Below are 19,584 nucleotides of genomic sequence, written 5' to 3'. Positions count from 1 at the left end.
TTGACAAACAACAAATATCTGCGCCTTTATCTAATTTAACGATAGATCGTTATGTTACACATAGAAGTACCTTACAAGCTTAGTTACATGTTTTGCAGTAATCTTTTCACTGTATGAGACAGCATCAGTTTTTGTGTTTTCTATTATGCTGTTGAGCTAATTTACAGCATCAACCATCTTCAAAGTATCCACAAGCAAACAGTTCTGCAATCTGGAGTGCTTATTGCGCTCATGCTAAACACTATTTCTGTAGATGATGATGAAATAAATATAAAATGATGTATGCGAAAATACCTAGCACACACTTCACTTGTTGCCAACTTAACTGGATGGGATTACTATTCCAGGAATAAAGTGACATTGTACAATGCGCACTGCAAGTTAACCTATGGTTAGCCTATTCCTTCGTTAGCTTTCCCTGGATTTATCCTGAGAATGTACAACTGGCCCTTAATTAGTTACATGTTCCTTAAGTCATCTGAACGATTCTCTTATCAAAATGATGTGGAACAAGTCAGTTTACAGGATATATACACGTGATTAGTTTACAGTATATGTACACATGATTAATGTTGACATTAATGAACATATTTTTAGTCATACTCATGCAACTACACTTTTTTACTAGCTACCAGTTTTTAAGTAAAAATTCAATAATGGAATGAAAGGAACTGTGCTGCAGAAATGATTTTAAATTGCATTTAAAACTTGCTTTTCTACTTGTCAGACTTTTATGTTATTGGGCAAATGATCAAAAAACTTTCATTGCTGCAAACTGAATCCCTTTCTGAGCCACTGACAGATTTAAAAGTGGGTAATGAAGGTCATTTTTCCCCTCTAGTGCTGTAGATATGTACATCATGTTCTTATCAAACTATCATGGATTATTTATGATGAATTTCATTAACGAATATATGTATCGTGATAGCACAGTTAAAATGCATAGCTCCTTGAAATGGTGTGTACTAAATCAGTTGTTGGTATAATTATTTGTTGAGGAAACTGAATGTAATTTTTTTTTCTTCCAAAATTTAGGGAGAGTCCAATTTCAGAGAACCACGTAATACTTCTTTGGAGAATATCATTTACTAACTCTTCTGTTCCTTTATCTCTAATGTGATTTATTGTAACACTAATATTATCTGCAAAATGTAGTAATTTTGCTTACTGAATGTTAATGGGAAGGTCTTTTACATATATAAGGAATAGGAATGGAGCCAAAATTGAACCCTGCGGGGCTACCCCATATTTATAGATTTCTGGAAAGAATTTAACAGGGTGCCCCATTGCAGACTGTTAATGGAATAAGTTCACAGATATGAGTGGTTCAAAGACTACTTAAATAATAGAACCCAGTATGTTGTCCTCCGCAGCAAGTGTTCATCAAGGGCAAGGGTATAATCAGGAGTGACCCAGTGTAGTGTGATAGGACCACTGTTGTTCTCTACAAACAAATGATTTGGCGGATAGTGTGGGCAGCAATCTGCAGTTTTTTTGCTGATGACATGGTGGTGTACAGTAAGGTGTGGAACTTGAGTGACTGTAGCAAGATTTAAGAGGACGTGGACAAAATTTCTAGTTGGTGTGGTGAATGGCAATTAGTTCTAAATGTGGGAAAATCAAAGTTACTACAGATGATTAGGAAGATCAAACCTGTAATGTTTGGATACACTATTACTAGTGTCCTGCTTGACACAATCAAGTCATTTAAATATCTGGGCATAACGTTGCAAAGCAATATGAGATGCAACGAGCATGCGAGAACTGTGGTAGGGAAGGCGAATTGTCGACTCAGTTTATTGGGTGAATTTTAGGAAAGAGTAGTTCACCTGTAAAGGTGACTCCATAGAGGGACGCTGGTGCGACCTATTCTTGAGTACTGCTCAAATGTTTGGGATCCTTGCCAGGTCAGATCAAAGGAAGACATCTAAGCAATTCAGGGGCATGCTGCTAAGATTTATTACCAGTAGGTTTGAACAACACGCAAGTGTTACGGAGATGCTAAGGGAACTCAAATGGGGAATCCCTGGAGGAAAGGCGACGTTCTTTCCAAGAAACAATACTGAGAAAATACAGACGACTGGCATTTGAAGCTGACTGCTGAATGATAAGGACAACATACATTGTACGTAAGGAGTGCGAAAATAAGATATGAGAAATTAGGGCTCATACAGAAGCATATAGGCATCTTTTTTCCCTCATTCTATTTGTGAGCGGAACAGGAAGAAAAATGTCCAGTAGTGGTACAAGGTATCCTCCGCCATGCACCACATGGTGGCTTGCAGGGTATTGATATAGATGTAGATGTTTTGGAAAAAGATGTCAGTACGGAAATTGGACAATAATTGTTTAAGTATTTCTTGTCAGCTTTCTTATGAAGAGGTTTAACAAATGCATATTTTGACCTGTCTGCAAAAATTCTCTACGCCAGTGGAACATTGCATGTATCACTAAGGACATTACTTATTAAGTTGGAACAACTATTCAGAATTCTGTCTGAAATTCAATGTACACGACTTGAGCTTACAGTTTTCAGAATTTGTATAGTTCTACTAATTTCAGTGAAGATTGTCCTACTTCTAGCTGCTCAAAGTTTTGTGGAACGACATTTTTTATATATTCTCTTGCTGCTTCAACGGAATTACATAATCCTACCTTTGCTGCTACATTTAGAACGTGACTGTTTAAAGTACTTGCAACTAGTGAATTATCAGCCACAACAGTGTCACTTAGTTTTACTGTTATCGAAGAAAGTAAACGTCACACGACTGACCAAGATAAGTACATTTTGGTGGTATCACTTTCGTGGTGTAGGTCAGTTGAGCATTGTAATCATCTACAAAAGCGCTATTGCAGGATTGTATATTTGCCCACCCCATGAATCAAGTATAAGGAAAGATTTATTTTGCTGCACACAATGTTTAAGGTGATCCAAATATGACTAATAAAGAGTTGGGAGGCCAACTCCCCAGTTCTGATTGTATGATGAAAATTATTATAAATTCCCTCCGGATAGCTCCAACATCTCGAGAGACCCATAGACTGTACTTTCCACTGGGTTCTTGCAAACACAAGAACAATACAGGCAGCAGTTTTTTGAATGCAGTGACAAAATGCTACACGGTGTACGAGTGTGTAACTTTATACACACTACTGACTGCAACAAAGATTTTCTTCTTGCCTCTGAATGTCAATGTACATTTTATATTGACACTGGTTGGTTGGTATTTATGACAAAATCTCGGTCATAGGTTGTAAACAAGTCTTTGGTCTGCCACTGAAAGAGCTCGGCAGCTTCAAGAGCTGTTTCAATCTATGTCACCTCTTTCTTGGAAATTTATTTGGTGACATGGCATTGGCGTATTCTGTATCTTGTTTTGAACCTATGTTGTTGATCTCATGAACTGAAAATCACTCTCCTCTGACTTATACTGCATACTTGTAGCTATCACCCATTGCTGAAGAGTTGTCTCATCACATGCTGTGCAAGTTACTGGGCTTCAATGAATATACCGAACATCCATTTACCACTAAAATTTCCTTTCTCACTAACCATGAAGTTGCTCCCTTTCATTTGGAGTGTTTTCTAATTCCAATTAGGATGGGGGGAGCCATGCACGCACACACACAAAATTGTACCGTACTGTACAATGCGGACATTGCGTAAAATAGTTATTACCTTTTCAATACACGCATGAAATTAATTTCCCAAATTTACACGTAATTCTTTTCATGCCAAGTTTTTACAAAGTTTATTTCCATTTAGGCTGTATAATATTTATTTTATGTGCTGAATATATTCTTTTTGTCTTAATTTGTAATGTTCTCAACTACGATTTCTGAGTTTCAGAGCCTTCCAATTTAGAGAAAAATTGTACATAAAATGACAATGTGGGTACAGGCAATATGGAACAAAATGTTTTAATGGTGTGTACAAATGTTAACATCAAAATGAAACCTTCTACCTCAGTAAGTAACTAAATCTGAAGCACGAAAACTTTAAATGAAATATTCCATAATCATAACACAATGGTTAACTGAAGCAAGAAAACTTCAAATGAAATATTCCAAAATTGTAACACAGTGGTTAACTCTCATACCTTGTACTTTCTTCTTGTAATCTTCTGGTTTGTGTAAGTACATAGCTGCTGCATCTCCATTCAATGGGTCAATAGGATTTGGATATGTTAGCAACTGAGGCAGGAACGACTCAAAAATATTTGACAAGTCTGTGAAAGGAAATAATGCTCATTTACTTCATTGTATCCATATACATACATATGTGTGAAAATAATGTTTTTTTTTTTTTAATTACAGCACTTAAAAATCAAATCAAAGTGTGAATAGTGCACAATGATTTCAACAAATTACCTGGAGAAGTATATGCTTCAAAAGGCATTAAAAAACTAAGCAACATAATTTGCATTTTGGGGAATGCTATTTACCTATATTTCTCTCAGTAGACCATAAACAGAGGAACTGGGTAGTACTACCAATAACAAGTTAGGGATGGAGGATGGGAATATAAAGGGAAGCTAAAAACAAGATATGGTGCGAGGGATGATAGTGTATAGTGTATGCATTTTTAGTAAATAAACAGCCGGAGCAAAATTTAGTTCAACAACAATAGTGTTCCATATTCTCACTCTAAGACTTTAAAATCTCTTTTAAACCGAAGCATTTTATCCATAGACAATTCCAAGTACAATAAAGTGTCCTTATGAGGACAAAAAGATTACATTCTCATAGGTTCTGCATCCACTTAAACCCATGCTTGAAGCATAACTAACCACATGTTGCAGTTAACTACTTACACATGAAGTCTGAAGCAGACTTGTTGATTTCTATTAATGAAACTTACTTTCACAACAATCTGGGTTAGAAAATCCACAGATATAAAGAGAAAATTATGTCTACATTTTATTTGCAAATATCTACGTAATAACAAAATACTTAACTTCGAAACAAACTCATTATCAAAAGAGATACAATATACAACAACCCACACACAATTTCCTCCATCCTCCCCTCCCCCACTACATAATTTTACAACCTTTTTTTTTACCACTGTTGTAAAACATGAGTGTACTCATGTACAGTTAGCAGGACATAATTTCTTATTCTGGTACTTTTATTTTACAGAAATCGTGCAATATGTGAAACATATTCCTTCATGTTTACTCAAAAATTGTCACTATCTTTCATCTGTTTTGAAACAAAATGGAAAACGAATAATCTCATTTCTCCAAAGTACCTAGAATGTACTTTAAGTAACTGATAGTACTTTGAGGAGGAGGTTTGGGGTAAGCAAAAGTGTCACTTTGACTATTCAATGTTGCCACAGCAATATTACTTATCATTTTATACATGACTGCCAGACTACATGAATACTATTATTCTATTACCTGATACTTGATAATTTCTTTCTCTTTACTGCCACTTAGTCACAGATATCTCCTACTGAAGCAAATAAGAACTTGACTGATATCAGACTTTTGTACAGCAACAGAGTTGCATGAATATGAAATAATGTATTTACCTACTTGAGGAAGATGATAACTACGTGCTGATGATTTTCCTTGAAAATGTGTATTGGTTTCACGTGAATAGTAGTACCATCTGTGAAACAAAGCATAAGAAACAATGTGTTGCACATGGAAGTGCAACACGAAGAGTCAACCAGAAAAATTCTTGCTTGAATTTTAGCAGAAACCACACACCTGTAAATGTAAAATACAAGTGTAAAGGAGAAAAAGAAAAAAAAAGGAAAAAAGAAAAACAGACAACTGTTGACAATGTCAAAGACACACTCAACACGAAGTAGCAATTTTTGGCATCTGAAAAAGAAAATATGGACATGATACATCCTGCAATATTTATGCAGAAATATATGTGTCGTCTTACAGGCTCCAGTTAATGCAGAAGACAATAAACAGTCTTGCGATCCTGGCACAGCATTTAATGTAACTATTACCTCTGTACAAGCCTGAATGGAACAAAAATGACAATCTATTGTGCACAAAACAGCAATCTTGTGCAAATATGTGATCAGCCATTCATCTATTTCAGCCAATAGGTGAATGTATCTTTGAAAGTGTACATTTTTATATAATGCACCTTCCACAATTTATATTATAAAGATTGGGGTAGTGGTACTCAAAATAATAAAACTTGCTCACAAAATAAATTTGTGATCTAGAAACAACTTAAACAAGAACCAAGCATTCACAATGTTTCGTCAACAAGTCTATCCAAATCTCTGTTAAACCAATACATTTAAGGAGTCTTGAGTCACTCAAGTAGCAGAGGAAAATCAGTTTAAATTAAATATTTATGAAATTTTAAAACTCTGATTTTTAAGCACCATCAATATAACAGTACTGGCTGAATAATTTTTTCTTTCTATAATGGGCAACACATAAATCAATTTAATTCAAATGATCAACACAACAAAGAAAAGTGACAAAAGCATATATTTTAATAACACAAGAGGCCTGCAGAACTTTACTGGTGTACACGTGTATGCAATGTGAACTGGCACTTCAGTTCCCCTATTTTCCAGCCATGTTTTGTCTTAAGTGAAATTCCAGTCTTCATTAAATCATATTTGAACAAAACTTTATGCATGTCAACAGTTAGCTGCTTTTCATTTTACTGTGATACTGTGTTGCACTAATACTTAAAAATGGAGGCATAAACTTTAATCCTCAGATCGTCATGGTTAAAGCTAGACATTCTTTCTTCCTTTCCCCTAGAGCTTATCTCACCTACTACGGTGTCTGCTTTTCTACAATCTGACAAATTTTATTTCAATATTAACTTTGAACCTGGATGCCCATCCTGGCACCACACTGATCACAGTAACCTAAGGGAGGGATGTCATGTACAAGGTGTGATCAAAAAGTAATGGGAATTTTTGTTTTTCTTAAAGAATCTTTATTTATTCATCAACATCAACTTCGTCCCCTACAGGGCCTCTCAGATATAACACACTTGTTCCAGTGCTTTTTACAATCTTGGAAGTACTTCTCGAACACGCTTTTCATTACGATGTTCGGCTCCTTCAGCTGCTTCTGTTTTTACCTCATCAATGGTGGCAAAGGACATCCTTTCATGGTTCTCTTCAGCCTTGGGAATAGAAAGAAGTCACAGGAGCCATATCCAGCAAATATAGTGACTGAGACAACATAATTCTTTTTTTTTCTCCACCAAAAAGTCATGAACAATCACAGGTATGAGCAGGAGTATTATCATGATGCAATTTCAACGAGTGGTTCTGGCACAATTCTGGTCATATTCTTCAGAGTGCTTCGCACAAATGGCACATTAATTTCCAGGTATTGATCATTGACCATAAGGTAGGAACTCATGATGCACTACCCCTTGTAATCTAAGAAAACAGTGAGAATAATCTTCACATGTGATCAAACTTCTTCAATTTTTTTCAGTCTTGGCTCTTCAGGCAGTTTTTATTTTGACAAAAGGGAATTCATTTCAACATAATACTCTTATTTGTACATTTTGCCACCTCTGTTAAAAGCTCTGTATTGTTGTCAACTTCATTCAGAAATTCCTCGGCGATGTTTACGCGACAATGTTTTTGGTAGAAATCAAACAATTTTGCTGCTACACATTTCAAGCCCAAAACATAAGAATTGATCGACATGAGCCAAAGGGTATACCAACATCATCAGCAACTCTCTAATGGTGATTCAGTGGTTTTTCTTGAACTGTATTCTTTACTACTTCTACATTGCTCTCAGTAACTGATGTGCTAGGGCATTTGGGGCAGTTATCTTCAACATCTACTCAACCCTATCTGAAATGTTTATACCACTCAAACTCTTGTCTTATTCATAGTAGATTCACCAAAAGCCACCGTCAACATTTTTAATATGATGCTGCTCTTTATTCTATTTTTCAAGCAAAATTTAATGCATATTCTTTGATCCATCTTTTCTGAAAGTAAAAATTCAAAAACACGTATAATCTTTTCGACTGTCAACAATAAGCTAAATATTCAAACCAGCTGGGAACGCAAACAAACATCAGGAACATATGTACCAACAGATTTGTAAAAATTTGAAAATTTTCCAGTTATTTTTGGATCACACCTCGTATGCCATCTGGCCTGTAACTCGCATAAACTTTGTCCTGTGCATCACTGTTTTTTAATTGTTTGCGTATCCTACTGCTTGAGGTGGAATTTGGCGACTGGCCTAACATTTGCCTAAACAAGTATGGAAAACATGCCTCAAAATCACATGCATGCTGGCCAGTGTATCAGTCCACTGCCATTAACTCACTGCACAGGTTTGATCCAGGTCCAAGTCTGAGTTACCTCCCTCTGTCTTAAGCTAGCATGCTGTGTGTTACACTATATAAGCAAGTCCATGTTAAACCTTGAGATTAATGATAAAGTTTTGATTTGTTTAATGAAAACAGGATATGATGCTCACACAAAAGATGCTGCTTACTAGCATGACAAAAAGAGGAGAAGAGGTCTCTCAAACCTTTAGTGCTGATGACTCAATGGTTGGTCGGTCGGTTGGTTGGTTGGGGGAGGGTAACAGTGAGGTCATCAGTCCCATGATCTAAGGTCACTGAAACCAAGGGAGGAACTACACAAACAGCACAGTCCAGTCAAGAGAAAGGGAAAACAGGTAAACGAAGAGGTAAAAGGAACATCAGTGCAGAAAGAAGAGTACAAAATAGGAGGCGGAGGGTGGGGGGAAAGGGGCAAACAGGCGTGCTCCCAGAGACGCTATGCGCATTGGGGCACCAACATTGCTGCCGACCACTCCTGATCCCTGCACCATGCCATGATCGCAACACAAAAGGGTGAACACCAGAGGAGAAAGACATAATAAAATGGAGAACTTTGCAGCACAAAAGACCAGACAAAACAGAGGGGGGAAGGGGGGGAACCAGGTCCGTGTGGAGACAAGGCCAAGGCTTTCATAACCAACGCCAACACTAATTAAGGGGCTCCAATTCCAGAGCGAAATTCAGTTACTCAATCCTGAGAGGACGAATCACTTTCACAAAAAAAAAACCAAGGACAGAAGGTCATCTGCTAACATGGGGGACAAGAAAGGTGTGAGGCTGTATTTTGTGGTAGGGCCAAAAGTTGGGGGCAGTCCAGCAAAATATGGATCACCATGAAATGAGCTTCACAACTACAAAGGGGAGGAGGTGGGGGTGGGTGGCACGGCGGCTCATTGTGGAGTAAAAACTCATGGGTCAAACAACACATGGCGGGAGTCTCCTTGATGGTTTAAAGTTTATTAGATGATGGAGAGTGGGGGGTAGGTGGAGGTGGTGGTGGGGGGGGGGGGGGCGGAGATGGTAGCCTCCCAAAACTCAGCCCACAACCGAGCAAAAAAGGACTTTATGTAAAGCTGCAAATCCATCCCTGGAAGGGTCACAGAGGAAGTGGGGTCGGTGGCCACATCCTGGAGCTGTTGCTCCACAGATGCCCCCAAGTAGCATGCAGAACAGGGGTGACCAACTGTCCGGCAAAGACCACAAGTCCATTAACAGCAATGAGCAAAGGAAGGACACTTAATACACACACCTGTGGAATGCCATTCTCCTGGATCTATGGAGAGCTGAGAATGATGCCACTCTGAATGATCAGTGAGACAGGAACTGGCATATAAAAATCGGGAGGGAGGGGGGGACTCCCACTCATGGAGTGTAAGTAGGATGTGGTGGCACCTAGCTGTCATAGGCCTTACGAAGATCGAAGAAAACTGCAACAAGATGGCAGCACTGAGAGAAGGTCTGTCGAACTGCGGTTTTCAATCAAAGCAGATGATTGATCTGAGACTGACGATCCCAAATGCCGCACTGGTAAGGAGATAAAAGGTCCCAAGATTTGCAGACCCAACTGAGTCAATGAGCCACCATCCCTTCAAATAACTTGCAAGCAACACTGGTCACACATACTGGCCAGTACCTATCAAGGAATGATTGATCCTTGCCAGGCTTAAGGACAGAACCACAATACTGTGCGTCTATTGAGAGGGAAAATGCCTTGGAGCCAAATACAGTTAAACACCTGGAAGAGATATTGTCGTTGTGGAGGATTTAAGTGTTGAAGCAATTGGTTATGGATAGAAACAGGTCCAGGACGTGAATCTTGGGAAGAAGAGAGGGCCAGAAGTAGTTTCCATACAGTGAAAGGTTCACAAACGATGTTCAGGAAATAAATAAGAAACAACTGTTTTACAAGAAATTGCATACTAACTTTATTGGCTCTCTGTAGCTTGACATTTTCTTTTCATTACAAGATCGGAAATATCAGGCGTCAAAGTGTTCGCAGAGTTAATGCGGAGGATGGCCTTCATTGTTGCATCCTGAAGAAACGATCGTTCCTTACTTTTTACTTTTTTCATCACTGAGAAAAGCTGATCACAACAATACGTAGATCCAAACATGCACATGATCTGAGCCGCATTGTTGTGAAGCTTGGGAAATGTTTTTGCTGTAATAAACGTGTTGTAGTACCTCTCTTTCAACAAAGTTGAATTTTGCAAATCAATTATCTCCAATTGAAGTGAAGGTGACAAGTAATCGGGGGAAACTGAAAAAGGAGTGCTGAACAGCTTCAGTTCCATTTCCAAACTAGTGAGGTCTCGGAATCGTGTTTCAAACGACGTGATGAGCTGCTTTAACTTTGCTTGGTAATCGCCGAAAGTAGTACCTTCAGGTAGTTCTAAAGAAGCAAGACGACTGAAGAACGTTAAATGTCCATTACTCATCTGCCTCTCAAATAAACGTAACTTTTCCATGAACGCTTTGATCTGGTCGTGCATGTCAACGATTAGCTGCCCTTTGCCCTGCAGTGACAGATTTAAATTATTCAGATGCATAGTTATATCAGCTAGGAACGCCAGGTCTGATATCCATTTTATATCTTTCAGACAACACATTTCTTCCCCTTTCATTTCGAGAAAAAGGGATATTTCCTCACGAATGGCAAAGAAAACATCAAGAACTTTTCCCCGACTCAGCCAACGAACTGTACTGTGGTAAGGTATATCCCCATACTCCGCTTCGATATCTTTCAGGAATCCTTTGAATTGGCGATGATTCATACCGTGACGCCGCACAAAATTCACACACTTCACGACATCTTTCATTACGCCACCTAGCTCTACTGTTTCAGCACACAGTGCCTCTTGGTGAATAAAACAATGAAGAGTCAAAATGTCTTTCCCGAATTCGTCCCTGAGTTTATTTTTCAAACGAGAAGCAAAACCTTGGTGACGCCCGATCATTTGTGGTGCACCGTCTGTCGCTACAGAATGGTGCTTATCCCACGGCAAATTCATATTGTCCACTGACTCACAAACAGCTTCAAAAATGTCATGTCCTGTTGCGGTGTAATCGAGTGGTACCACATCCAAGAGTTTCTCAGTTACTTGCAACTCCATGTCGACACCACGCACAAAGACTGCAAGTTGAGCACAGTCCGATATGTCGGTGCTTTCGTCAAGCGCAAGCGAAAATGCAACAAAGCTCTCCACCTTTCTCCTGAGGTGTGTCTAAATCCACTGCCTTGTCCAGGATTCGACGAGACATTGTTTGCTTCGACAGGCAAACCCCTTCAACTGCCTGCACCTCCATTGGAAACAAACATTCTGCAACAGCTACCATGCATGATTTAAGAAGTGGTCCCACCGAAAATGGCTTGCCACTTGTCGCAATGATGTGAGCGACCCCGTAGCTTGCTCGAAGTGCAGATTCAGTAGTGTTTTCTCAGCTCTCATTCACCTGAAAATTATAAACGCATTACAGAACACGAACTATGTTGCATGTTTTGATACCCTCCGTATTACGAAACTGTTTTTGAACTTGCGTCTCCTGCTATGTCGTTCTTAAGCCTGGCTACCAGTTCTCTGCGTGCAACACCTTCTAGCTGATCCTAGTGCGCAGCGTGAAGACGTGTATAATGTCGTTGTGTATTGTACCTCTTCGCAGAATTGAATACTTTATGACATACAAGACATTGCGGACGACCATCCCTCTCAATGAATAGAAAGGTATCCTCCAACAGAGGTAAAGGGCTCCCGCGGCTAGTCATAGCTGTCATTGAACAAGGATTATTGCGTCAGTTGCGGCTGCATGCGGCCAGGGGGCAGTGAGTTCGCTTTCCCCCTCCATGCGGGCTCCGAGCTGCCGCAGTGAGCGCTCCGGAGCGCTCCGGCTCCCTGGAGCTCGGTTGGAACAGCCTGCCTTAGAGGGTGCAGAGCGTAGCCATGATGGAGGGACAGAAGAACCTAGAGATGACACAAAGCATTCTCAACACACCCATTTGATTTGTTTGGTTAAGTAACGAACTTTGGTGCAAAGACATTTATAGGTAATAAGACTGGTGAAGGACGGGTACCACTTAAGATGTTGTAAGGCATGAAGGCGATCACATGTGGCAATTCCAGTGGTCGTGCTCCACCATGGAGCTGGTCAGCAGTGAACGGGGCCCATCGAACAGGGAACAGAAATTCCAGCAGCGAGAATTATCCTATCGGGCAGATTATGAATGATGTCATCAATACAACCTGACTATAAAGGTGTAAACATGAGCTGGGAGGTATATACAAGCCAATCAGCAAGGGGGTAACCTTGCCATCAGGGGGTGGGAAAGGAATGAGAGAATCAATGGCAAGTGGTTACTAGCAGAGGTCATCAAGTTCGGTTTTGGCTTGGTTTTGTTTTAGGGTGCAAAAAACAACTGGGGTCATACACGCCCAAGTCAAAACTATAGAACACTAACACAGAGACGAGGGAAACGACTATATGTCAGTCCCAATGAAGAGAATAGGAGACAGCTAAAAAAAGGCACATACAAAAAGTGCTAAAAAGCACCATACAAAAATGGAGGTCCGAAACTAAAAATTAACTGGCCTTCGCCATATTGCTTCAGCGGATAAAAAGTAAAATGTGGCCGACAGCCCGCGCGTCATTCGCTAAAATGGCTGATAAATCAGATGGCAAACCCAAGCTGGAACATAGTAAAAAAAAAAAAAGGGCATACCAGCAAGAAGTGGTAGACAGTTAAAATTTGGACGTAATGCGTACAAAGAGTTGGGGCAGCTTCACTGAGCAAATGGCAATGGCTAAAAAGGCAGTGCCCAATATGCAGCTGAGTTAAAATAATCTCCTCCTGGCAGGAGGGCCGAGAAGAGGTCATCCAAGGCACCAGGAGAGGCTTAATAAGTCGAAGCTTATTCCCATTAAGGGAGGACCATTGGCAATGCCAAAGGGACACCACCTCCTGACAGATGGCAATGCAGATATCATCGGAGGGAATAGAGGTACTCGCAGACTGAGGTACAAGGACTGCAGCCTTGGCAGCAGCGTCAGCAGCCTCGTTTCCTGGCAGACCGACATGACCAAAGACATGACCAGGGACCCATAGAAAAATGACAGTTTTCCTGGACCCACTGCACTAAGGGATGAGCAGTGTACAGCACACAGACACTCTGGAGAGCACTGAGCGAGTCTGAGCAGAGCACACAATTGGGAAGGCTGTGTCGCTCCATACGAAGGTTGTGAAACAAAGCATAGACCGAGGCTGGAGTAGTGTTCTTAGGAAGCGAATGAAGGCCATGGTTAACATGGGCCGCTTCACGAGGCCAAGGTGGTGAGGGGTTGCATTTAGCGTGAAGTTAAGCTGCAGGGCAGGTGTCCACATAAGCCTCACGTGTAAAGAGTACGGAGGATTCCGGTTCTCCAGCAGGTGTCTTAGGCCTTCTGCAAATTGAGAACACAGACACAGTCTGGGATTTCCACAGAAAACCATTCGTGACATGGGTGGACAAAGTAACAAGATGGTCAATTGCAGAACGCCGTGCTTGAAATCCACACTGTGCTTTCGTGAGTAAGTGGTCTAGAGACTCTAGCCACCACATCAGCTGGGCATGAATCATACGTTCCATCACCTTGCAAACGCAGCTGGTAAGAGAGATGGGGCGGTAGCTCGAAGGAAGGTTTTTGTCCTTGCTGGGCTTAGGTATGGGTACGACTATGGGGACAGCGTCCCCATTGCCTTGCAACACAAAGTTTCTACAGTGGGTAATTACAGCAACCATCCACAGATAAAGTAGAGAGCTCTGCAGGCTGTGGAATAACTGCTACTGAAGGAAACAGTCTGACAAACAAAGACAGAAACAACAGTGGAGCAACAAGCACCAATGCCCAAATACTGTGAAAGCAAATACAACAAATAACATTCTGATTACAAAGTACATGATGGTGGTGGTGGTGGTGGTGGTGGTGGTGGTGGTGGGAGAGGAGGGGGACCTAGCTCAAAGGGAACTGAATAAAATATTTCAATAACCACAATACAGAGTGTTTAAGAAATAGCAGAATTATAAAATTTTATTATGAACAAAATATATACAAGACAGACAATTTATGTGTACATAACAGAACCTAACATGCATTATTTTTGTGCTTAATGTGGATTAATGCATTCTGTGGCACTACTACACAGAACAAGGTGGTGCAGTAGTTGAGAAAACATTGGGCTTTCTTTCAGTTTAAAGCTCCATTCCTCCATGTAAGTTTCCTGTTGTATCCTTAACTCTCTTAAAACAAATTCTGAGAGTTTAGGATTTCTACAAAATCTGTTAACATGGGAAATCCAGCTTCCATATTTTTCCAAGCAGTGGATTTTATGGGGCTTTGAGCAAGGGCTTCTGGTGTTCATTCAACACTTGGATGTGACATTTGTAAGTTCTTTCAAATGTAACTTCCTTCAGAAATTATTCATGCTTTTTGTAATTTAGTTTTCAATGATGATATCTTAGTACAATGTGTGTTGTAGCTCTAGCTGAACATAACATAAGTGCACAATTTGAGAGTTGTATGAAATGATACTATTTCACTAAACTACCTCACACTGGTTGATAGAACATCCAAGTAGCACTGTAGTAATCCAAAATTATTATTTTTTATTTATGTCTAAAGAGTTCCTACACACTATAGTTTTCATCTTGTAAAAATCTGAAATGTTCTCTTTCTTTATCATATTCCCTATAAATTTGTATATTTTTGAAACATTTTTCTTTTTCCTCATAATTTATAATTTAAATGAAGACCACGATATACCTATTCCTGTCCATCAAGAACAAGCGGATTACAGAGTGATCACAAAACTATCATCATATTTAGCAAATTGAGGCAATATCATTCCTGATTAATTTGCATTAAAACAGGTACATAGAAATAATATGATGTCTGAATAAAAACAAAATGCTTTCAATAATATAATAATTTTAAATATTTGCATATTGTCTTCATCCAATTAAAAAATATGACCTAAGATAATTGTTAACCATAATCTCAAAACTTCCACTAACTAGAGAAATGCTGTGTCTGGTAAACAATATTTTGTAAATGATGTCACAGAAATTAAATTCAGTAATATGCACTGAATATATCACAAGTGAAATGAACACACTAACTGCAATATCAATAAACAGAACACAAATATAAAAATGTATTTGTTAGTGAACATCTGAACTGGAAGAAATGGTGATGAACTTCTCAATCCATAAGGTTTGCAATAGATTTTCCAGTTTCCACAACCTTTTGTCTGAGAAAGGACAGTGGGGTTGGGAAGGGGGAATGGGGGCACAGTTCATGCAATAGCAATGATCCAGCAGAGGAAATGAAAACTGTCAATCTATGGTGCTGCCAGGCTGTCAATGTCAACGGTTCCTACTGATGCTCTTTGTGTGCCATACCTCTCTTCCACCAGATTTCATATAAAAAGTGCTGGCTGGGCACTATCAACTGCTGGTATTAGTTTAATGTTGCGCTCAATGCAATCTCCACCGGATCTAATTACAGCAAACTATGCTTCACCTGGGCAACGCCCTAGCCACACTGGATACACCGGTTCCTGTCAGATAACCGAAGTTAAGTGCTGTTGGGTGTGGCCAGCACTTGGATGGGTGGTCTGGTCCACCATGCACTATTGTCATTTTTCTGGGTGCACTGAGCATCGTGATGCCAATTGAGGAGCTACTCAACCAAGCAGTAGTGGGTCTGGTCACAGAAAACCATTATAATGAGAAGGAGAGCGGTGTACTGACCACATGCCCCTCCTATCCGCATCCTCAGCTGAGGACGATATGGCGGTCGGATGGTAACAAAGGGCCACTTGTGGCCTGAAGACAGAGTATAATAATTTATTGTGTTTGCTGCTTACCAATAGTTTGTGATATCACCGAATTACTTACAAGTACTATTACCTCCTACAACTGTAACTGTGTGTGTGTGTGTGTGTGTGTGTGTGTGTGTGTGTGTGTGTTTTGGCCCCAGAGCACACGATGGAAAAACTGCCATAAAAAAACACTTTTACTATTGTCTTCTGACAACGACAGCAACAGATATGATTAGTCTCTGTTGTTTTTATTGTGAGAGGACATATTTCTGTTTGCTATTGAGAATGGACATCCATAGTGTCTTGTATGTCACAAAGTACTCAACTCTGTTAATAGCTCCATTGCATTATGAGCAGGTAGATGGCAGTCAGGCTTAAAAGCAACATACCATAAGACTTGTTCCAAAAAGTCTTGCTGTAGAGGTCCTTGGAAATATGCTGCAATAGTTCACACACTTTAACATGTTTCACCTTTGCAGGTGCACAAAGGTGAAAACAATGTAAACAGCAGTTTAAGGAAGCTATAAAGCTCTTTTCTGAACAATGTGAGGACAAAGAGCACCCTCAGCATTACAGCTGCAATCATTTAGCCTAATACATGCAGTCATGCCCTAGAGAAAATGCCATATTTAAGCTCAATAACCATATTACATACTTACAACATTTTAATTTGTTAGGTTCTGCTTTATACTTCTTATTTCTCTAATATAGCATCACACTCCGAATATGCGAGTGATGAATATGTTCTATGCTGTGCAGAACATGGAGCATTCAGCAGATCACAGAGGAATCCCTAACAGAACAGCCAGCTCTACACTCTGATGACACAGGCAACAAGCAGGCAAATGCTTCATGTGCAACACAATTACCACAGTGGACCCAATATTTCTTAAATTCTTAAAAGACCACAAATGGCAACTATCATTGCAACTGAATCAACTGGTATGGAAAGAAGAATGCCAACAGCAGCTGACAGAACAGCTCATTAAGTAACAGCAACCGGCAGTGTCTAATTCAATGGTTTCATAGTGCTTGCCAAGTTGCCATGCCCTCCCCCATCCCATCATTAGATTCAAAAATTAAGACGTAAATAGATTCAGTTGCTTCTCTGAACAACAGGTGAGCATATCATTTGGGAGCTCCATCATTGTCTCCAAAAAGGTAACCAGAAGATATCTGTAAAGGAACTCTTCTACTTTCAGTTAAAGAAAAAGAACTGGACAACATTAATCTAATTTCAACTTCTATTCCCTTCAAGGACGCAAATGATTTATGTCAAAACATACCACATTATTTGCACCAGGGTTAGGTGTGCATCACAGTTCTAAGCCCAAACTTCAATTAAACCAATCGCTACCTTTAAATTTTACAAAGCCTTACCCACACCATTTGCAACAAGATACAGACCTAACCTTAAATTACTAAATCCTCGTAAAATTTATGATTGCAGCTGGGTGTAAAACAAAACAGTTTGTACTTAATTTGGTGTGTAATATGCCACTGGAGATCTAATAATTTTATTTAACTAATGCATAACCTATAAATTACGACTTTCTATGTATATACAATTTAGTAACAATTTAATGTTTTCCCCCCTTTAGTGTTCTAGGGTTAAGAAAGAATTAGACTGATTACAAGACATGGAGGTAGTCAATCCAGTCACAGACAGCAACTAGGCAACACAAATTATTGTGGATAAGAGAGCTAACAATCTTAATGTTTTCTTTGTGGATTTTAAAAGCATTGTTTACCCACATGCTACAACAGATACATTCCCCAGTCCTCACTCTGATTAGATACTTTCAAAAATAGCAAATTTCTTTCTCAAAAATTGTTTCTTCAAATGTGTATCTGTAAATCCCACTAGACTAGGCCTCCCAATGCATCAACATTCTAAAAGCACTTTTTGGCTTATATTTATATGACAGTTTGCTTTACAGATATCAAGTGCTCTCTCACACTTGAGATATCTCTGAACAGATCCAGGTGTGCTAACAATACTGATATCATCACAATTTTAGATCAATAGGGACGTCTGAATAACTTGTGAACAATTTCTACACATTAAACATCACAGGCCTTAAATGAAATTTCAATAAATATAGTTTTGGCCCTGGAACAAATAGAATACCTAGGACATATACTTAACTTAAACAGAATATTGCTATCCCATCAAATTTGCAAGCTGTAGACACGATTCCTACACCCAATAACCAAAGTTTTAGGCTTTTCTCGGCAAGATCAAATCTCGTGCCAAATTTACACTAAACACAGACCAGGTAATGTACCCTTTTAATAGTCTTAGTATGTATGGGACACCTTTGAACCTATGTTCACAATGTGAGGCAGCATTCTTAACACTATGAAACTAGTTTAAATCTGGTCTAAACTTAGGAACTACTTCGCTGAGCAATCAGCTAGCCCTAGTGTCATACACCTTACAGTACTAACTAGACACCATTTCCATCCACAAGAATTCAGCTGGAAGTTATCAACCTAAGCATGTGTGTGAAATACAATGAATCAAGAGTCAATGACACTACTCACAAAGTGAACATGAGGTATCAAGGTGTTGTTCACCGAGTATAAAAATTCTATCTCAATCTCCAAGGGCTAAAATTCCAGCCAAATATATTCACAAACAGCAAGCAGATATTTCTGGGCTCTACAACAGCATCTCAGAGCAAACAGCACAGGACCTACAGTGCTGATCGCTTTTCCTTATTGTATATAGCTGTCATAGTTATTATGAGTCAGCATCAAAATACACCAACACGAACATACACTGCCGGTTATCAATTGGTAATTATCACAACTTACACGAGCACAATACAAACTGTTTCCAAGTACAGGAGAATCTATAGACCACTTCCTAGTAAAGGCACAAACTGTTTTAACATTCATGGAACATGACACTACACTCAAACGAGTAACAACACACATCTGAAATGGTTGGCTGGAAGATTACCAACCCACTATTACACGCTTTCCTTAAAAAAATAAATGCACTATCAGCAATAAAAGGTAACCTGGCCTAGCACCAATCAGAGACCAGTCTTTCTGACCTAAGGTTTTGCCACTCTTGCATGAACTGCAATGGGAAATACGACACAAAAAAATGTAGCTCAGCCATGTTTGATGGCACAGTTTGTCTAATTACATAGAAAAATTGGTACAAACTTCTCAAGCTTATGAGGGGGCAACCAAAAATTTCCAGAATTTATTTATAAAAACCAGGTACTTTTAGTGAAATACAACTTTAATTTGCTTTAAAGTACTCTCCGTTAGCACTAATGTACTTGTCAAAACATTCATTCCAGTGTTGGAAGCACCTTTTAAATTTGTCATCTCTGATACCTTGTATCTCTACTGTGACACTGAGTTTTGCATCATTGTCATTGGCA

The 19,584-nt window shown here is 39.3% G+C and overlaps 1 protein-coding gene across 3 annotated transcripts in view; it reads right to left on the bottom strand.

The window, feature by feature from the left end:
• The window catches only part of LOC124556634 (ubiquitin-conjugating enzyme E2 H), a 151,289-nt gene that overhangs the window by 72,278 nt on the left and 59,427 nt on the right, over nucleotides 1-19,584 (bottom strand). For all 3 annotated transcript variants that reach the window (XR_006968633.1, XM_047130603.1, XM_047130604.1), the window contains exon 4: nucleotides 4,101-4,229. Coding sequence is in view for 2 of the 3 variants with exons in the window: in XM_047130603.1 (XP_046986559.1) it covers nucleotides 4,101-4,229 (129 nt within the window). In the remaining variant the exon portion in view is untranslated. The remainder of the gene's footprint in view (nucleotides 1-4,100; nucleotides 4,230-19,584) is intronic.

The sequence above is a fragment of the Schistocerca americana genome, chromosome X (assembly GCF_021461395.2).
Source record: "Schistocerca americana isolate TAMUIC-IGC-003095 chromosome X, iqSchAmer2.1, whole genome shotgun sequence".
In the NCBI taxonomy this organism is placed as follows: domain Eukaryota; kingdom Metazoa; phylum Arthropoda; class Insecta; order Orthoptera; family Acrididae; genus Schistocerca; species Schistocerca americana.
Note: the sequence above shows the minus strand (reverse complement) of the source record. Positions and strands in the feature narration are given on the sequence as shown.